At 44.2% G+C, this 18,652-nt stretch overlaps 1 protein-coding gene across 1 annotated transcript in view; it reads right to left on the bottom strand.

Moving 5' to 3' along the window:
* Positions 1-5,206: 5,206 nt before the first annotated feature.
* LOC141735688 (macrophage immunometabolism regulator-like) overlaps positions 5,207-18,652 on the bottom strand; it is a 60,522-nt gene continuing 47,076 nt past the window's right edge. Inside the window, 1 exon segment of the mRNA XM_074568773.1 lies at positions 5,207-7,542. Within this exon segment, the coding sequence (XP_074424874.1) occupies positions 6,904-7,542 (639 nt within the window). The 3' untranslated portion in view covers positions 5,207-6,903.

The raw sequence follows: 18,652 nt of genomic DNA on the forward strand, positions 1-18,652 counted from the left end.
ATAGCTATTTTATCTATGTTACTCTCAATAAATTTAACTCTCAAACACAATAAATGAAAGCTGTTATCAACACAGAATATCAACAACTGTAACTGTTGTTAAAAGACAATTTATGGTATCCCACTGTGTTTTAGAAAATTTAAATGAAAACATTGAAATCGACTTTAAACATTGAAAAACATTGAAAATCGAGTTAAATGAAAACATTGAAATCCGTCACTCGCCGAGGGACGGCTCCGGTGCAGGTACGTCTGCAAGGGAGCAGGGGTTCACGGCAAAAAAGGGGCTTTTTCCGGAGCCGGGGAAAGGTCCGGAGAGCGCAGGCAGCCTACGAGAGCCGGCAGCTCGCACGAGGGTTGCTGAAGACATGGGGGCGGGGCCAGCAGTAACAGCACCCCCCACTCCCACAAAAGGCGGCTCCAGTGAGCGCAGTGACTGGAAGCGCTGCGAACAGAGCGGGCAAACAGAACGTGGCGCGGCAGTTTGTGTGGAAGGACGTGCGGAAGGGCGCTGAAGCTGTACCAGCTTGACCAGGGAGCCATGGTATCCACCCAGCGGAAGGCCTTGCCCTCCCCAAGCCCTGCAACCAGCAGGACTGAGGCAGCTTCCCAGACGGAGCTCTCGTGGGAGCACGCTGCCACCCAGGTGTCAGGCTGCAGGGTGTGCCCTACCCTTATGCCAGTATCAGATGGCAGCAGTGAGCACGCCTGTGGGAGGTGTGCCCAGGTAGAGGAACTCCTCCACCTAGCAATGGAGCTCCATGAGGAGGTGAGTAGATGATTGAGAAACATCAGGGAGTGCGAGAGGGAGATAGACTGCTGGAGTTGCAGCCTACCTCCCCTGAACCAGACCCAACAGGCAGAAAGGCCACACGATACAGTGTGGTTTTTTTTGATCATGGGATGGTTTACATGACACCAGGCCTGCTGGAGATGGATGGGGTATGCCTGTTTCAAAGGGGGAAAAGGATCTTGGCATGGGAGTTGGCAGGGCTCATCAAAAGGGCTTTAAACTAGATTTGAAGGGAGAAGGGGATGAAACCAGTCTCTTTAGAGGTAAGCCTGGGGGTGGTGTGACAATGTCTGTGGGACGGGATGCTAGTGAGATCCCTTGGTATGCTGACTCAGTGAAGGCAGGGGATGGAGATTCATGCAGCAGCAGAGACACGAGGGTCATTGATGGGTTAGAAACTATGGCTGTGCCTGGGAATGGTCAGGTAGGAGTTAAGGCTTCTCCCAGCAAAAAGGGGACTGGACCAATAGCCCAACTGAAGTGCTTCTACACTAATGCATGCAGCATGGGCAACAAACAGGAGGAGCTGGAAGCCATTGTGCAGCAGGAAAACTATGATATAGTCACCATCATGGAAACGTGGTGGGATGACTCACACGACTGGAGTGCTGCATTTGATGTCTACAAACTCTTCAGAAGGGACAGGCAAGGAAGGAGAGGAGGTGGGGTGGCTCTGTATGTTAGGGAGTGTTATGAATGTCTAGAACTTAATGATAGTGTCAATAGGGTTGAGTGTTTATGGGTAAGAATCAGGGGGAGGGCCAACAAGGCTGATATCGTGGTGGGAGTCTGTTATAGATCACCCAACCAGGATGCAGAGGCAAATGAAATATTCTACAAGCAGGTGGGAGAAGTCTCAAGATCTAGTGATCCCCCCTTCTCCTCATGGGGGACTTCAACCTGCCAGATATCTGCTAGGAATACAATAAAGCTGAGAGAACAGTCTAGGAGGTTCCTGGAGTGTGTTGGGGATAACTTCCTGACACAGATGGTGAGGGAGCCAACTAGGGAAGGAGCCCTGCTGTACCTGTTGTTTGTAAAAAGAGAAGGATTTGTGGGGGTTGTGACGGTTGGAGGCTGTCTTGGGTATAGCAATCATGAAATGAGTTTTTGATTGTAAGAGAACTAAGGAGGGGGGTTAGAAGAACTACTACCTTGGACTTTCAGAGGGCAGACTTTGGCCTGTTTAGGAGCCTGGTAGACAGAGTTCCTTAGGAGGCAGACCTAAAGGGCAAAGGAGTCCAGGAAGACTGGACATTTTTCAAGAAGGAAATCTTAAAAGTGCAGGAGCAGGCCGTCCCTACGTGCCAAAAGATGAACTGGCAGGAAAGAAGACTGGCCTGGCTGAACAGAGAGCTTTGGCTAGAGCTCAGGAAAAAAAAGAGAGTTTATGACCTTTGGAAGAAGGGGCAGGCCACTCAGGAGGACTACAAGGGTGTCATGAGGTTATGCAGGGAGAAAATTAGAAGGGTCAAAGCTACCCCAACTTCATCTGGCTACTGCGGGAAAAAGACAATAACAAATGTTTCTATGCATTAGCAAGAAAAGGAGGGCTAAGGAGAATCTCCATCCTTTATTGGATGAGGAGGGAAATCTAGTGACAAAGGATGAGGAGAAGGCTGAGGTACTTAATGCCTTCTTTGCCTCAGTCTTTAATAGTAAGACCAATTGTTCTCAGGGTACCCAGCCCCCTGAGCTGGATGACAGAGACAGGGAGCAGAATAAAGCCCCCATAATCCAAGGGGTAATGGTGAGGGACCTGCTACAGCACTTAGACACACACAAGTCTATGGGGCCAGATGGGATCCATCCAAGGGTATGGAGGAAGCTGGTGGAAGTGCTCAGCAAGCCACTTTGTCATTTATCAGCAGTCCTGGCTAACCGGGGAGGTCCCAACTGACTGGAGGTTAGCAAATGTGATACCCATTCACAAGAAGGGCCGGAAGGAGGATCCGGGGAACTACAGGCCTGTCAGTCTGACCTTGGTGCCGGGGAAGGTTATGGAGCAGCTCATCTTGAGTGCTATCACACGGCACATACAGGACAACCAGGTGATCAGGTCCAGTCAGCATGGGTTCATGAAAGGTAGGTCCTGTTTGACTAACCTGATCTCCTTCTATGACAAGGTGACCTGCTTGGTGGATGAGGGAAAGGCTGTGGATGTTGTTTACCTGGACTTTAGTAAAGCCTTTGACATGATTTCCCACAGCATCCTCCTGGAGAAACTGGCTGCTTGTGGCTTTAATGGGCGTATTCTTTGCTGGGTAAAAAACTGGCTGGATGTCTGGGCCCAAAGAGTTGTGGTGAATGGAGTTAAATCCAGTTGGTGGCCTGTCACAAGTGGTGTCCCCCAGGGCTCGATATTGGGGCTGGTTCTCTTTAATATCTTTATGAATGATCTGGATGAGATCAAGTGGGCCCTCAGTAAGTTTGCAGACAACACCAAGTTGGGTGGAAGTGTTGATCTGCTTGAGGATAGGAAGGCTCTACAGAGGGATCTGGACAGGCTGGATGGATGGGCCGAGGCCAATGGTATGAGGTTCAACAAGGCCAAGTGCCGGGTCCTGCACTTGGGTCACAACAACTCCATGCAGCGTTACAGGCTTGGGGAAGAGTGGCTGGAGAGCTGCCTGGTGGAAAAGGACCTGAGGGTGTTGGTCAACTGCCAGCTGAATATGAGCCAGCAGCGTGTCCAGGCGGCCAAGAAGACCAACAGCATTCTGGCCTGTATCAGAAATAGTGTGTAGAGCAGGACTAGGGAAGTGATTTTTTTCCCCCTGTACTAGGCACTGGTGAGGCCCCACCTCGAGTACTGTGTCCAGTTTTGGGCCTCTCACTACAAGAAAAACATTGAGATCCTGGAGTATGTTCAGAGAAGAGCAATGAAGCTGGTGATGGATCTAGAGGACAAGTCTTACGAGGAGCAACTGGGGTTGTTTAGCCTGGCAAAAAGGAGGCTGGGGGGAGACCTTATCGCTCTCTACAACTACCTGAAAGGAGGTTGGAGAGAGGTGGGGGTCGGTCTCTTCTCCCAAGTAGCAAGCAATAGGAGAAGAGGAAATGGCCTCAAGTTGCGCCAGGGGAGGTTTAGATTGAATATTAGGAAAAATTTCTTCATTGAAAGGGTTATCCAACATTGGAACAGGCTGCCCAGAGAAGTGGTGGAATCACCATCCCTGCAGGTATTTAAAAGCCATGTAGACATGTCGCTTAGGGACATGGTTTAGTGGTGGACTTGGCAGTGTTAGGTTGATGGTTGGACTCGATGATCTTAAGGGTCTTTTCCAACCTAAATGATTCTATGATTAGTGGTATTTCCTTTTATTGCTTCTGCCACCTTCACTCTTACAATCATCTGGAAGATATCTATAGGCCACAGGGAAACATTTTCTCAGTGTGTTTCTTTCTTTTAATAGAATAATGCGAACTCTGTATTCATAGAATTACAGAATGTTTTGGATTGGAAGGGACCTTTAAAGATCATCTAGTTCTGCCCCCCCCTCCCCACAGGGGGCAGGGACATCTTCCACTAGATCAGGTTGCTCAAAGCCCCATCGAACCTGACCTTGAATACTTCCAGGGATGGGGCATCCTCAACTTCTTTGGGCAACCTGTTCCAGTGTCTCACCACCCTCAGTGTAAAGAATTTCTTCCTCATATCTAATCTAATTCTACCCTCTTTTAGTTTAAAACCATTACCCGTTGTCCTGTCACTACAGGCCCTGGTCAAAAGTCTCTCTCCATCTTTCCCCTTTACGTATTGAAAGGCTGCAATAAGGTCCAGAGCCTGATATTTAATAAAGATCTCACTTTGAGAATTCAGTATTGTTCACATTCAATTTCATTTTAGTAGTCTAATGAACCATCTTGCCTTTAGTTTTAATAGATTTGTTTAATGTATGACAGACAAGATGAAAAGCTTGCTTATGTCTGAGATTTTGCTTCTTTTATAAGTAAAACTAGGAAATCACTACATGAATTGAAGATTTGTAATTAAGAACATTAAAAATCCAACTTGAAATATGGCTATTGAATGATTATGTAGTATGCAAGTGTAACTGCAATTCTAAAACAGTTAAGCAATGTTATCAGGTGCAAACACTTTCACAGGCAAGCCACCAGACAGGAAAGGTACTAACAAATTTTTCACGTTTGAAATTGGCGAGACAGCCACCAGCCTCTCTATAGATGTAGCTATACAGTTACTGTAGAGGACCAAAGTAACAACGTGCACAAAATGTACTAACAATTGTATGTCTGATTTCCTGAAACAACAGAAGAATCCTAACTGTCTAAATATTTCACAGAAGTACAAGTTGCATGCTTTCAAATTTTAATGATTCTTGGTCTAAACTTGTATTTTTAAATATCCTCATTCTTCTACACAGCAAAAGACTCCACAAAAAATAGGTATTATATCATTTATTTTTCAGCCAGAAATACATTTTCATAGGGCATTTCAATAAATAGTGGTGTTTACTCCTTAGACAAAACCTCCATCTCTTTGGCATCTGACCACATTCTGTTTTTCAAACTAAAGACTACATAGGAAAAGTTCAATACATTAACTTTACAGAGGTGCAGTTAACACTTTAAAATATACATCAGTTGTAAATATTCTAATAAGCCAGAAAACATTAACCAAACTAGTAAAACAGAGTCTACTGGGCTCCTCTTTACTGCCTTCGGTTACAGATGTGGAGTAAGTGGCAGAATGAAAAGAACTCTTCGTTTTCCACAACACATGCACTGACTAATGCTTGCTGTTCATTCTGAAGGAGAAACAAAAAAACCCTGAATTGTACCAGAAACAACTGATCAAATAAGTTATGCTTCAAAACAATGTGATCTTAATTTTAACTTCTAAATAAGTAAACCAAAATGAACTTGCACGCTGCTTCAGTAATAGATTGCACCTAAAAATATCTAAAAGCTTTTTTTAATTTTTAAACATAAGTTACTAACGTGTTTTAAATATATCTAAGAATACAGCTGTCAAAACTGCAATTGATGTCATATTTGGATAAAAAATTCTTAAGCAACAAATTAAGCCAGTGTATTCAGTCTACTCTGTTGAATAATACAGAATCAGCTCTTCAGGGCTGATATAGAAACACTTCACTTGCACTCCATCCAAAAATCTGCCTCCCGGATCATAATAAAAGTGTTCAGTGCTTCATATAAACTAAACTTCCAAAGCAATGCTAGAGTTATTTGGCCTTTTCCATTACTATACTATATAGAAATCATGACTTAAAATGAAAAACTTTATTGGCATACTGATGCAGACATTCTAGTGTATTTACTGGAATCTGAAGTGAATCCTTGTTTACATGTCAAGACAATGTAAAAAATAAGTCATATTAATGAAAAAACCAAACACTTCACTCTCAAAAATATTTTTTAATATTCCGAATACTTATTCCAAACTAGTTTTATAAAACAGAGGAGGCAAAACAATTACTTCCATGCAGAAAATAAAAAATAATTTAATAGGTTTAAAGTAGAAAATGAACAAAGGTTTATTTTATGAGTGAATTTCCTCCTCACCACCAGTGCAAACCCAGTTTCAAAATGTTTGAATGGGATGGTTTAAAATAACAAGTGATCCAATTTAGCCAAGCTCGCATTCCTTCCCATGATGTAAAAAATCATACATACATTTTATTGTAGAATAAAGTACAAATCTTATGAAACAAAAAGATAACTTGAGTACTTATCCAAGAGCAATTTCTAACATCAAGACAAAATTAGCAACAATCAAGCAGATCATCAATTTTTCAGTATTAAATTACCATAAATGCTAGATAACCGTACAAAAAACCCCAAACCCAAAAGCCTTTTCTTTGTTAGAAAGTGTCCAAAGAAATATCCACCAGCTGCAGTCAAATTTGCATTAGAAGCTGCTTGCTCTGGAAAGATTTTTTTCCCTCCAAGTATTTGTAACGCAATTCACTGTCAAAATTCTATTCAAATAAATTACTTTCTGATAACATTTAGCTGATACCACCTACAACATGGACAGTCACGTACAATGTATGACAGTGGATTTTTGCAGCAACAGAGAAATAACCAGAAAATGGTTCTAAATTCTAGATTATGGTTCATAGTTCATGTGTTATTTCTTGCAAACATATGGTCCCCTCTAAGGGTAAGGTGTTGGAGCTGGTATTGTAGTATGTCTGTGTCAGCAGGTTCCTTGATGCTCATTTTGTCTAAATTGAGGTAGTCCAGGGATTTAGAGTGAGCCCTTTTACCTTTTAAAAGGCAAAGAGGCAGGGGACCATGAAGTGCCTTGTAGGGTTCATATGGTAAAGCCTTAGTGCGTTTATCCCCTGAGCTGGGCATCCGTCTTCTCCTCCTCCCATTTACTGCTGGGATCTCATATGGCTGATAGTACCTACTTCTAGTTTTGTACAAATGAGAGGAACATGCAAGTCCTGAATCAAGCTGTTTAGAGTGCAAGTTAGGCCTGGATTCCCCTTTATTATCTTCATTTCCTGTATGCTTTTGGGCTAATTTTAGCAGCTCCTCTCCAGTCGTGAAGCCAACCAGGTAGTTAGAATCCATACGAAGGATCTGATAGCCTGAAACTGTCTGTCGCATTGGTGAGCAGGGAGTACTGGAACATCGTGGTTTCTCTGCTTCTGCTTTGCCTGCAGAACTGACCTCTGCAAGAGGTACAGGGAGGGTAGATATGGTAGTTCTGGACTCTCCATTTATGTCCATTTTAAGCAACGTGCTATTCTCCTAAAAATGAAACAGAGATTGATCAAAAATAGAGCCTTTAGCCAATAAAGGAGATGAGAGAGGATCTCAGAAATCAGATTTTTTTTATCACCCAGAAACCATAACCAGTACTTCTCTATTCAGTTTTTTCTTATACTCTACAGAGTGTCTTATAACAAAGCTATCGCTGACATCTGCTCTTTAAAATTATTTTGGCCCCCTTTTTAATAACAAAGACTATAAATTTACCCTCAATATTCTTAAATATGTTAAAAACATATTCTTGAGTAGTACTGTACAAAAACCTGAAGTATCTTTCCACTCTATTTTTTAATCCTTTTAGTTTATTTGATCCCTCCCTTTGAGGCCATCTACATCCATTAGCACATTCACAGTAACTTCTCCTGTATTCCTGTAGTCAGCTGCATATTTTTCCCATTCACAATAATATCAGTAAACATACCTTAAAAAAAAAAAAAGCATCTAACAGTTACTACCTCGGGCATAACCATGGACTAGACCTGACCTACTGGGTACTGCAATGTTTCCCTGTGGTGGGTTGACCTTGCCTGGCCACCAGGTGCCCACCAAGCTCCCCTTCCTCAATGAGGACAGGGGAGAAAAATATGATGAAAAAGCTTGTGGGTCAAGATAAGGACAGGGAGATCACTCAGCAATTACCATCACGGGCAAAACAGACATGACTTGGGGAAATTAATTTAATTTATTGCAAATTAAAATCAGAGTAGGATAATGAGAAATAAGAACAAATCTAAAAACTCCTTTCCCCCACCCCTCCCTTCTTCCTGGGCTCAACTTCATTCCTGACTACCTCCCCCCCCCCCCCCCCCCCGAGCGGCACAGGGGGATGGGGAATGGAGGTTGCAGTCAGTTCATAACGCAAAGTAATCGGTATACTGTTCTTCAATAAATATACCATAAGATTCTTAGAAGTATCTTAAGAGAAACTAATATTCAGATTTCTATGGATTTTTTTTTAATTTTTATTATTTTTTGGAAACAGACTACTTTGTCTTGACTTTCCTCCCCTCACACCTATTCCAAAATCTTCAGTTCGGTGCTTTTACGGATACAACTTTCCACCACTAACCATTACCATTTTTAACATGGAAAGATAAGGTTGGTATCACAGCAATTATATGCAAGTGGATCCCAGAACACTTTGAATTCTGCTTTGAATGTCATCTACGCTATCTCTGTGTAGCTATTTCACAAAATGCAAAGTTCACATCTGTTTCTAATTCACCTTTCCTTCACTGTCAGCCTCACCTTTGCTCTAAACAGTAGCTAGTGACTCCCTAGCAAATAGATTTCAGAAATAAAAATATCTACATAGCTTTGTAGTATTTAAAGGCAACAAGACTCAAAGAAGAAAGAAAAGTTAGTATGTAAATGTCCAGCAGAAAAAAAGTTTATTATAGGAAATTGTAAGACACATTAATGGTTTAGTATAATTTCACAGAAGAGACTGCTTTTACAGCATGCTATTACCAGTTTACAAACTTTTAAAGCTGCTACTCGTTCCCATCCTGAGGCCTGAGAGGTCACAGACAGAGAAGCAAAGATGCAACAAGCAAGGGAAGGAAAGTGCCACCTCCTTTTCAGTACTTTATTCAATCATTTGGAATTAGACACCCCTATATAAAATAGGATTAAAACAAACAAATAAACAAAACCCCATCAAGGTTAAAAATCATTCAATTGTCTTAAAATAAGAGGGGAAGCTTTGTGCAAATTTCATTTGCAAAAAAAAATAATATAGCCTAATGCAAAATTTAAGCCTACTTTGTTCAGGAGCAGCTTAAGTAACACTCCCATCTCTACTACCCTGCTTAGTCTCAAATCAACCTGCTGCTTCACTCCCATTCTAATTAACTAGGAGTAAACAAAATTCTCATAGTTTTGCTAAACAGGATTTTATTTGCAAGTCATTGACAAAAAACTTCTATTATGGAGACATTATTACTAAAGTTTCTTTAGTCTTGAATGTCCTTTTCCAGTTCTCCTCATAATTGTGGCCTACTTAGAATTCTTCATTACAAGTTTTGTACAGCATTGATTTTACAGATAAGTAGATACACTTCACCCATCACATTTTAAAACATTTTGTATTAAAAAATACAGATAATGCAGTAAAAATGAAACAAAAAATGAAAATACTATATTAAATGTAACACCGACATTTTTCACTGAAGAAAAAACTACATAAAACCTCAATAATGTTGCTTGTTATATTTAATTGGCTTTCTGAAAAATATTTATGGAGACAATTCAAACTTTCAAAATATCAGAAAAAAGTGTTATTTCCTACTTTAGCACCATATCTAGACAACGAGACAATAAATACAGTGAGGTTTCAGCACACAGAGTTAAAGATACTCATGACAGTTCCTTATGTAGAAATTATAGTTCCTGCACCATCAAGATTACTGGAAACGTAGCACAGAAAAAAAATTGCATTAAAACTTTTGGCTACCATGGACTTTTAGCCAAGAAACAAATATTTAACTGTTCCTGCTCTTTTAGTTCCTAGCTTTTATCCTCCAGTTCAGAAATATTTCCAGTAATCTAGAAGGATTCAACCTTTTTTGTTAAAAAGCAGAAACAACACAAGAATAGAGTTTTACAGCAAGATTAGAAATTACTCTCATTACCTAGACACATATGGGATTAAAAACCAGCAAACCTTCCCTCTCCCCCCCCAAATATAACTTGCTAATGCAATGCGTGCTCTAAGGACAAGGAAGGACGAAGGGATGCCCCCATGCAAAGCTAAAAAAGTCTTAAGAGCAGGAAAGCAAAACAAAGGCTCTTCTCAAAATAAAGCTTATAAAATTAATTCACTTTAGTTCAAAACATGGGTATGTGTACTGGGTTTGTGTAGCAAGGTTTTGGTAGCAGGGGGGGCACAGGGGTGGCTTCTGTGAGAGGATGCCAGAAGCTTCCCCCATGTCAGACAGAGCCAGTTCCAGACAGCTCCAAGTCAGAGCCGCTGCTGGCCAAGACTGAGCCAATCAGCGACAGTGGTAGCACCACTGTGATAACATATTTAAGAGGGGGGAAAAAAACTGCTGCACAACAGCAGCCAGAGAGAGAAGTGAGAATATGTGAGAGAAACAATTCTGCAGACACCAAGGTCAGTGAAGAGGTTGAGCCCAGGAAGAAGGGAGGGGTGGGGGGAAGGTGTTTTAATATTTGTTTTTATTTCTCATTATCGTACTCTGATTTGATTGGTAATAAATTAAATTAATTTTCCCTAAGTCGAGTCTTTTTTGCCCGTGACGGTAATTCCTGAGTCATCTCCCTGTCCTTATCTCAACCCATGAGTCTCATTGTATTTTTCTCCCCCTGTCCAGCTGAGCATGGGGAGTGATAGAGTGGCTTGGTGGGCACCTGGCGTCTAGCCAAGGTCAACCCACCACAGTGTGTACCCTGCTAACAAAAGTCAGTCAACTTTTGAAAATAACTACAAGCAGGAGGGAAGGGGGTAAGAGGTCTTTGTGGACCAACGACCCCCCTCACAGGTCAAGAACAGTACAAAGGAAAATCAGGAGAAAAGTCTTCGAGTCAGCAACCAGTACTTCCATTTTAAAAGATTAGTTCTTCAGATCAGAGTTGCCCTTTCTTCTTGTTTCTCAAGGAGAATGAGAGCAATGCCAATTCAACACAATTTATAATTACATCTTTACTATAGAATCAAACCAAGATGATGAACAAGATGGCATGTGCTTTTCTTTGCTGCTTCTTCACACATTTAAAAAGAATAGGAAATAATTGAAACTAAAAGTTAACAAGAAAAGGATTCACTTGAACAACAAGCATTAAAAGTGCTTCCAGAATACAGTTCACTTGATTAAGATTTTACAAGATTTTCATTATTTTCTTTCAGTCGAAACCATGACAATTATAAAGCAGGCTTTCCATATAAATTAAATTATAAATTAATCTGACCCAATCCAGCTAAATATCAAAAAAAGTTGGCTAAACCACAGAGAAAAGGAATAATGAATACAAAGACTAGGTTAGTTATAAATAATTGTATTATCTTAAAGAATACATTAATATGCTTGGGATAGAACTCCAAGGGCAAAACAACCAAAAATTAAAAAAACCAACACTTTGCATATCAAAAAGCTTTCTGTTTTTTTAATATTTTACAAATGTGGCAGATGATACCACTCAAGGATTAGTATGTTATGAATGAAAAACAGAAATGCAGTACACATCAATGTCACATTATGCTAGATGAACTAATTTGAGAAGTCTTTATTTTTGTGATGAGCATTAGATTTCTGTATATCCAACTACGATTTATTATTATTGTGGGAAAGTAATGGAAGATCGTTGAGAAGGACTGTAAACACGCTCAAGTGACTTGCACGTGGGGTGCTGGAAAACACATATATCACAGTAATTGTTGTTTGTTTAGTCTTACGTGCTCAACAAGTAGAATATCTGCACTTAGATAAAGTAGGCCTGTGATGGACTCAGGGGCACCTTATCGAACGTGCCTGAGAATCCTGCCCTGCTGTTGAAGATCATCAAAGTCCAGTGAAAAACTATGCCTTCTTGAATCCTTGAAATACAGGCAAGAACAGCAAGTCTGAGCTCTTGTTCTCTCACTCTCTTGCTAACAAGGACTCTCTCGCTAATAAGGACTCCCTCTCGCTCTGTGGTGCCTGCATCCCCTGCCTGCATGCCTCTGCCCAGCCCAGGTGTTGCTTTGAAGATTCCCCAATCCACGAGGTATCGAGATCAAATTTGTTCTTTGCCTTTCATCCGTGGTTCTGTGGCTGTTCCTGCATCCTGCCTGCGTCGACTTACACATTTGGTGTAGTTGGTAGGTCCAGGAACACCCATGCCATGGCTAATAAAAAAGTTGGGAACTGAGCACTGGACCCCCGTGACCACTTTCCTGGCTAAATTGGCCTGAAATAGATGACCCCCCCCAGACAATTGAAACGGCTATGCAGAAAAGGACCTGGGGGTGCTGGTGGACGGCCAGCTTAACATGAGCCAGCAGTGTGCCCAGGTGGCCAAGGAGGCCAACAGCATTCTGGCTTGTATCAGGAATAGCATGGCCAGCAGGAGTAGGGAAGTGATCGCACCTCTGTACTCGGCACTGGTGAGGCCTCACCTCGAGTACTGTGTTCAGTTCTGGGCCCCTCTGTACAAGAGGGACATTGAGGTGGTGGAGCGTGTCCAGAGGAGAGCTACCAGGCTGGTGAGGGGTCTGGAGACCAGGTCATATGAGGAGAGGCTGAGGGAGCTGGGCATGTTTAGCTTGGAGAAGAGGAGGCTGAGGGGAGACCTCATTGCCCTCTACAACTACCTGAAAGGAGGTTGGAGAGAGGTGGGTGTTGGCCTCTTCTCCCAAGTAAATAATGTCAGGACCAGAGGAAATGGTCTGAAGTTGCGGCAGGGGAGGTTTAGATTAGATATTAGGAAGAATTACTTTACTGAAAGAGTGGTCAGGCACTGGAACAGCCTGCCCAGGGAGGTGGTTGAGTCACCATCCCTAGAGGTATTTAAGAAACGTCTAGATGTGGCACTTCAGGGCATGCTCTAGTGACAGAGATTGTAGGGGCTGGTTTTGTGTGTGTATGGTTGGACTCGATGATCTCAAAGGTCCTTTCCAACCATGAAGATTTATCAGCAAAAGAGTGGGGAAGGCATACTGGCATGGATTCTGCAAGCTTCGGATAGTGGAGTTGCATCTATCCATTTATCAGCGGGTGAAAAAGATTTATTAAGTCCTCTATCCTCCCCCTCTACTCTGCCCTGGTGAGGCTGCACCTGGAGTACTGTGTCCAGTTCTGGGCTCCCCGGTTCAAGAAGGACAGGGAACTGCTGGAGAGGGTACAGCAAAGGGCTACCAAGATGATGAGGGGACTGGAACACCTCTCTTATGAAGAAAGCCTGAGGGATTTGGGTCTCTTCAGTCTGGAAAAAAGACGACTGAGGGGGGATCTTATCAATGCTTATAAATACTTAAAGGGTGGGTGTCAGGAGGATGGGGCCAGGCTCTTTTCAGTGGTGCCCAGTGACGGGACAAGGGGTAATGGGCACAAACTTGAACATAGGAAGTTCCACCTAAATATGAGGAGGACCTTCTTTCCTTTGAGGGTGGCAGAGCACTGGAACAGGCTGCCCAGAGAGGTGGTGGAGCCTCCTTCTCTGGAGACATTCAAAACCCGCCTGGACGTGTTCCTGTGCAACCTGCTCTAGGTGACCCTGCTCTGGCAGGGGGGTTGGACTAGATGATCTCCAGAGGTCCCTTCCAACCCCTGTGATTCTGTGATACCCATTCATGATCAGATACAATGAGGATATGCTCAGCTGCAAAATGTCAGAGGTCCTGATGGGCAAGACATTATCGCACCTGTGTTGTATCAGTGGTTGTGTGCAGCAGTTTTAACAGCATATACAGAACTTGTTGAATTAGTGTCGTCCCTTGGAAACTGGTGTGCAACCAAGAAAGGTATTAATTTGGTGCAGCAGATGGGGATGGGTCATGTGTTCGTTAAAGGATCCAATCTGGACAGTTTAGCAGTGAGGAGAAGTATCAAAATACAGTTTTTAAGAAGAGCACCTGCCTCACTAAACCTGTTTATTATACCAGCAGTGACAAATGCTATGGGTACTGTAGGTGCCCTAGGAAATACCTTGAGGGAAATTGGGGCTGTGATTTTGGAACCATCTGTTTGGATGGTGAATAAAGAAAAGCCAGCAAAACCGAAAGGAGTTACAGCACAGCTGACGAGGAAACAAATGTGGAATGATTTTGTACAAGCTGTTATCCCACAATCAGAAAGAGATGGGATCACAACATCAGAAATGTTTCCCCGGTGGCAAAAGTTAGCATTTATGCAAAAAAGCCGACCGCCCCCAGCTCCACCACCAACTCTGCACCCCCCTTCCACCCCGCCTGCCACCTCAGTGCAAGATGTGACCTGGGAACAAAAGCAATATACTTTCCAAGTATTGCCTCAGGGATACACACACAGTCCCTCCATTTGCCACCTAATGATAGCAGCTGATGTAGCAGTACGGTCGGGTACCGTTACTGTTTACTATTATATTGATGGTCTACTGATTATGGCAGAGTCACAACAAGAAAATGAAGCAGCTGCTGAATTGCTGAAAGTGCATTTGCAGGACCGAGGCCGGGCAATTAATCCAAAGAAAATACAGGGCCCTAGTGCTACCGTACAATTTTGGGGAATAGCTTGGCATGGACAGATTAGAGAAATATCAAATCAGGTACAGCAAACAGTCCAGTGATTTCTTGTACCAATCACAGTAAAACAGTTACAGATCTTTTTTGGGACTTTTTGGGTATTGGAGGACTTTTATCCCACATTTAGTGATATTAACGTGCCTTCTGCAGAAATTAACTAGGAAGAAAGTTGTCTGGCAGGGGACCAAGCAGCAACAAGAAGCCTTTGATGCCTGCAAAAATGCTTTGATTGAGCATGCACAATTATACACTCCTAAGCAAGGATATCCTTTTGAATTAGAAGTAACAATTCCAGACGATACAGTCTCATGGGGATTGTGGCAGATGACTGGGATGAAAAATCAGAAAGAACCTGTACGATTTTGGTCCAAGGCATTACAAGGTTCCCCTATACATTATAACCCAACTTCTCCTCTTACTTTACATCCTTTGTTAATATCAGATTTTCGAGTTCTTGTATTTCAGGTATCTTTGACAAATACCTGTGCCTTATCTAGAGGAGATAGCATTGGAACGGTGTTATCGGTGTCGCAAACCCAACATCGAATTGAAGTTCAATCTGAAAAAGCAGAAGTCATAGGTCTCCAATCTGTGTGGGCAATTACCCCACATCAGGTTATCAAACCCAGAGTAATAATAGCTGAAGGAGCTGGAGCAACATGTATGTATCACTGGAAGGAGATGACACTGCTGTATTCCTCCCCTATCACAGGTTGGCTCATTGTGCTTTGTAGTGGTTTAGTTCCCTGACAGGAGGAATGAGACACCTGATTCAAAGCATTATTGTAGAGATATGTTTATTCCTTTTTCTATATATGTTTATATATTTGCCGAGGAGATCAGCTCCAGTGCAGGTAAGTCTGTGCTGAGGAAGGAAATCGCGGCAAAGAAACGGCCAGGGGCTCGTTTTTGAGGCTTTTAAAGCCAGGAAAAGGGGCCAGCCTGAGCCGGTACCCGGCCCTTCTGGGGGGCGGGGACAGCTGAGGAGCCGAGGGCGGAGCCACCACCCCCGGCGGCAGGTGTTAACGAGCAGAGGGTGGGACCACTCTCCCCCCTCATAAAAGAAACCCTTTGGGAGCAAACGAGCTGCAAGTGGGTGTTCCCTGGGTGTGACCCGAGGTATCACCCAGGTGCACCACAACGAGAGTGTACTTCCTGGGCTGGAGAAGGGGGCGGCCAAGCAGGGTGTGACACACCAGTCCAATCACAGCGGTCTGCACAGCAGTTCGTGCAGGACAGAGCTGAAAGACTGCTAACCCGGCTAGGTAGTGATGGTAACTACTCGCAAGATGACTGTGGCGTCCATGAGCTCCACAACCACCAGGTCTGATGCCGCCTCTCAGACGGAGCTCTTGTGGGAACATGCTACCACACAGACATCGGGCTGTAGGGTATGCCCTGCTCTTACGCCAGTGTCGGATGGCAATGATGGGCATACCTGTAGGAGATGTGCTCAGGTAGAGGATCTTCTCCAATTAGTCATGGAGCTCAGGGAGGAGGTAAGTAGGTTGAGGAGCATCAGGGAATGTGAGAGGGAGATAGATTCCTGGAGCAGAATCCTGCATCCCATGACAGAAACCCAGCAGGCAGATAAAACCCCTGCAACAGAGAGCTCCATATCCTCTCTCACCTCAACTGAAGGCGGTAACCTGGAGGACAGGGGGCAATGGCAGGAAGTTCCTGCGCGGCGCAACAGGCGCTGCACTCGAGACTGCCCGATGACTACCCCATCTTCCCAGGTGCCATTACTTAACGGGTACAGTGCTCTACAGAGGAACCTGGATGATGACGAGCACAATATTTCTCCTATTTCTCCTACCCTGGAGCCGTCAGCAAGGTCTAGTCAGACCTCCCCCTGCATCAAAACCTCTGTGGTAAAGAAGAAAAGACGGGTCCTTGTCATAGGTGACTCGTTACTGAAGGGAACAGAAGGCCCAATATGCAGGCCGGACCCGGTACATAGGGAGGTCTGCTGCCTCCCTGGGGCCTGGGTCAAGGACGTGAAGAGGATGCTTCCTTCCCTGGTACGGCCCTCAGACTACTATCCACTTTTGCTCTTTCAGGTAGGCAGCGACGAGGTAACAAGAAGAAGTCCAAGGGCAATGAAGAAAGATTTCAAGACCCTGGGACGGCTGGTCAAGGGATCGGGAGCACAAGTTGTGTTCTCGTCTATTCCCCCAGTTGCGGGGAATGATGAGGGGCTAAATAGAAGGACCCAGCAGATCAATGCCTGGCTTCGAGCTTGGTGCTGCCGGCAGGACTTTGGGTTCTTTGATCATGGCCTGATCTACAAAACGCCTGGCCTGCTGGTAACAGGCAGGAATACCTTGACCTCCAGGGGAAAAAGGGTTCTAGGACAAGAGTTATCGGGGCTCATTGAGAGGGCTTTAAACTAGATCTGAAGGGGGGTGGGGATGGTACTGGGCTTGCTGGTGAGGTGCCAGGGTGTAGTTGCTCAGCGCTCGTGGGCCAGTGTGCCAGTATTTCTGAAAGCCAGAAGGCACACCACATCTCAAGGGTCAAAACTACACACACGACTCCCTCTCTGAAATGCTTATACACCAATGCACGCAGCATGGGGAATAAGCAGGAAGAGCTGGAGGTCTGTGTGTGGTTGCAGGGCCATGATCTCATTGCAATTACTGAGACGTGGTGGGACAGCTCACATGACTGGAAGCTGTCATGGATGGCTATGTCCTTTTCAGGAAAGACAGACCAGCAAGGCGTGGTGGTGGAATTGCACTCTATGTGAGAGAGCATTTGGAATGCATTGAGCTCTCACTAGGGCCGGATGAAGAGCGGGTCGAGAGCTTATGGGTGAGGATTAAGGGACAGGCAAATATGAGGGACACTGTTGTGGGTGTTTATTACAGGCCACCTGATCAGGATGGGGAGACTGATGAGGCTTTCTACAGACAACTGAAGGTAGCCTCGCAAGCGCAGGCCCTGGTTCTCATGGGGGACTTCAATCACCCCGATATCTGCTGGGAAGACCACACAGCCAGGCATGCACAGTCCAGGAGGCTCCTCCAGTGCATTGATGACAACTTTTTGACACAGGTGGTGCAGGAGCCAACAAGGAGAGGAGCACTTCTAGACCTGGTACTGACAAACACAGAGGGATTGGTGGAGGACATTAAGGTTGGGGGCACCCTAGGTTGTAGTGATCATGAAATGATTGAGTTCAGGATCATGGGTACTATCCACAAAACAACAACAAGAAGTAAAATCACAACCTTGGATTTCAGGAGGGCTAACTTCGACCTCTTCAAGAAACTGCTTGGAGAGATCCCGTGGGCTAGGGCTCTGGAAGGCAAAGGGGCTCAAGAGAGCTGGTTGATATTCAAAGACCACTTCCTCCAAGCTCAGGATCGGTGCATCCCTAAGAGCAAGAAATCGGGCAAGGGACGCAGGAGACCTGCATGGTTGAGCAGGGAGCTTCTGAAAAAGCTCAAGTGGAAGAAGGAAGTTTATAATAAGTGGAAGAAGGGACTGACCCCTTGGGAGGATTACAAGAATGCCACCAGAGCGTGCAGGGATGAAACAAGGAAAGCCAAGGCCGCCTTGGAATTAGACCTGGCTAGGGACATCAAGCACAACAAAAAGAGCTTCTACAAGTATATTGGAAGCAAAAGGAAGACCAGAGAAGTTGTAGGCCCACTGCTGAATGAGGCAGGAGTCATGGTGACGGAGGATGTGGAGAAGGCAGAGTTACTGAATGCCTTCTTTGCTTCGGTCTTTTCTGCTCGGCCCAGCCCTCAGGAGTCCCAGGCTTTGGAGAAAGTAACAGGGAAAGAAGACGACTTCCCTTGGGTTGAGGAGGAGCGAGTGAGGGACCAATTAGATCATCTAGATATTCACAAGTCCATG

Source organism: Larus michahellis, chromosome W, assembly GCF_964199755.1.
Source record: "Larus michahellis chromosome W, bLarMic1.1, whole genome shotgun sequence".
Taxonomy (NCBI): Eukaryota; Metazoa; Chordata; class Aves; order Charadriiformes; family Laridae; genus Larus; species Larus michahellis.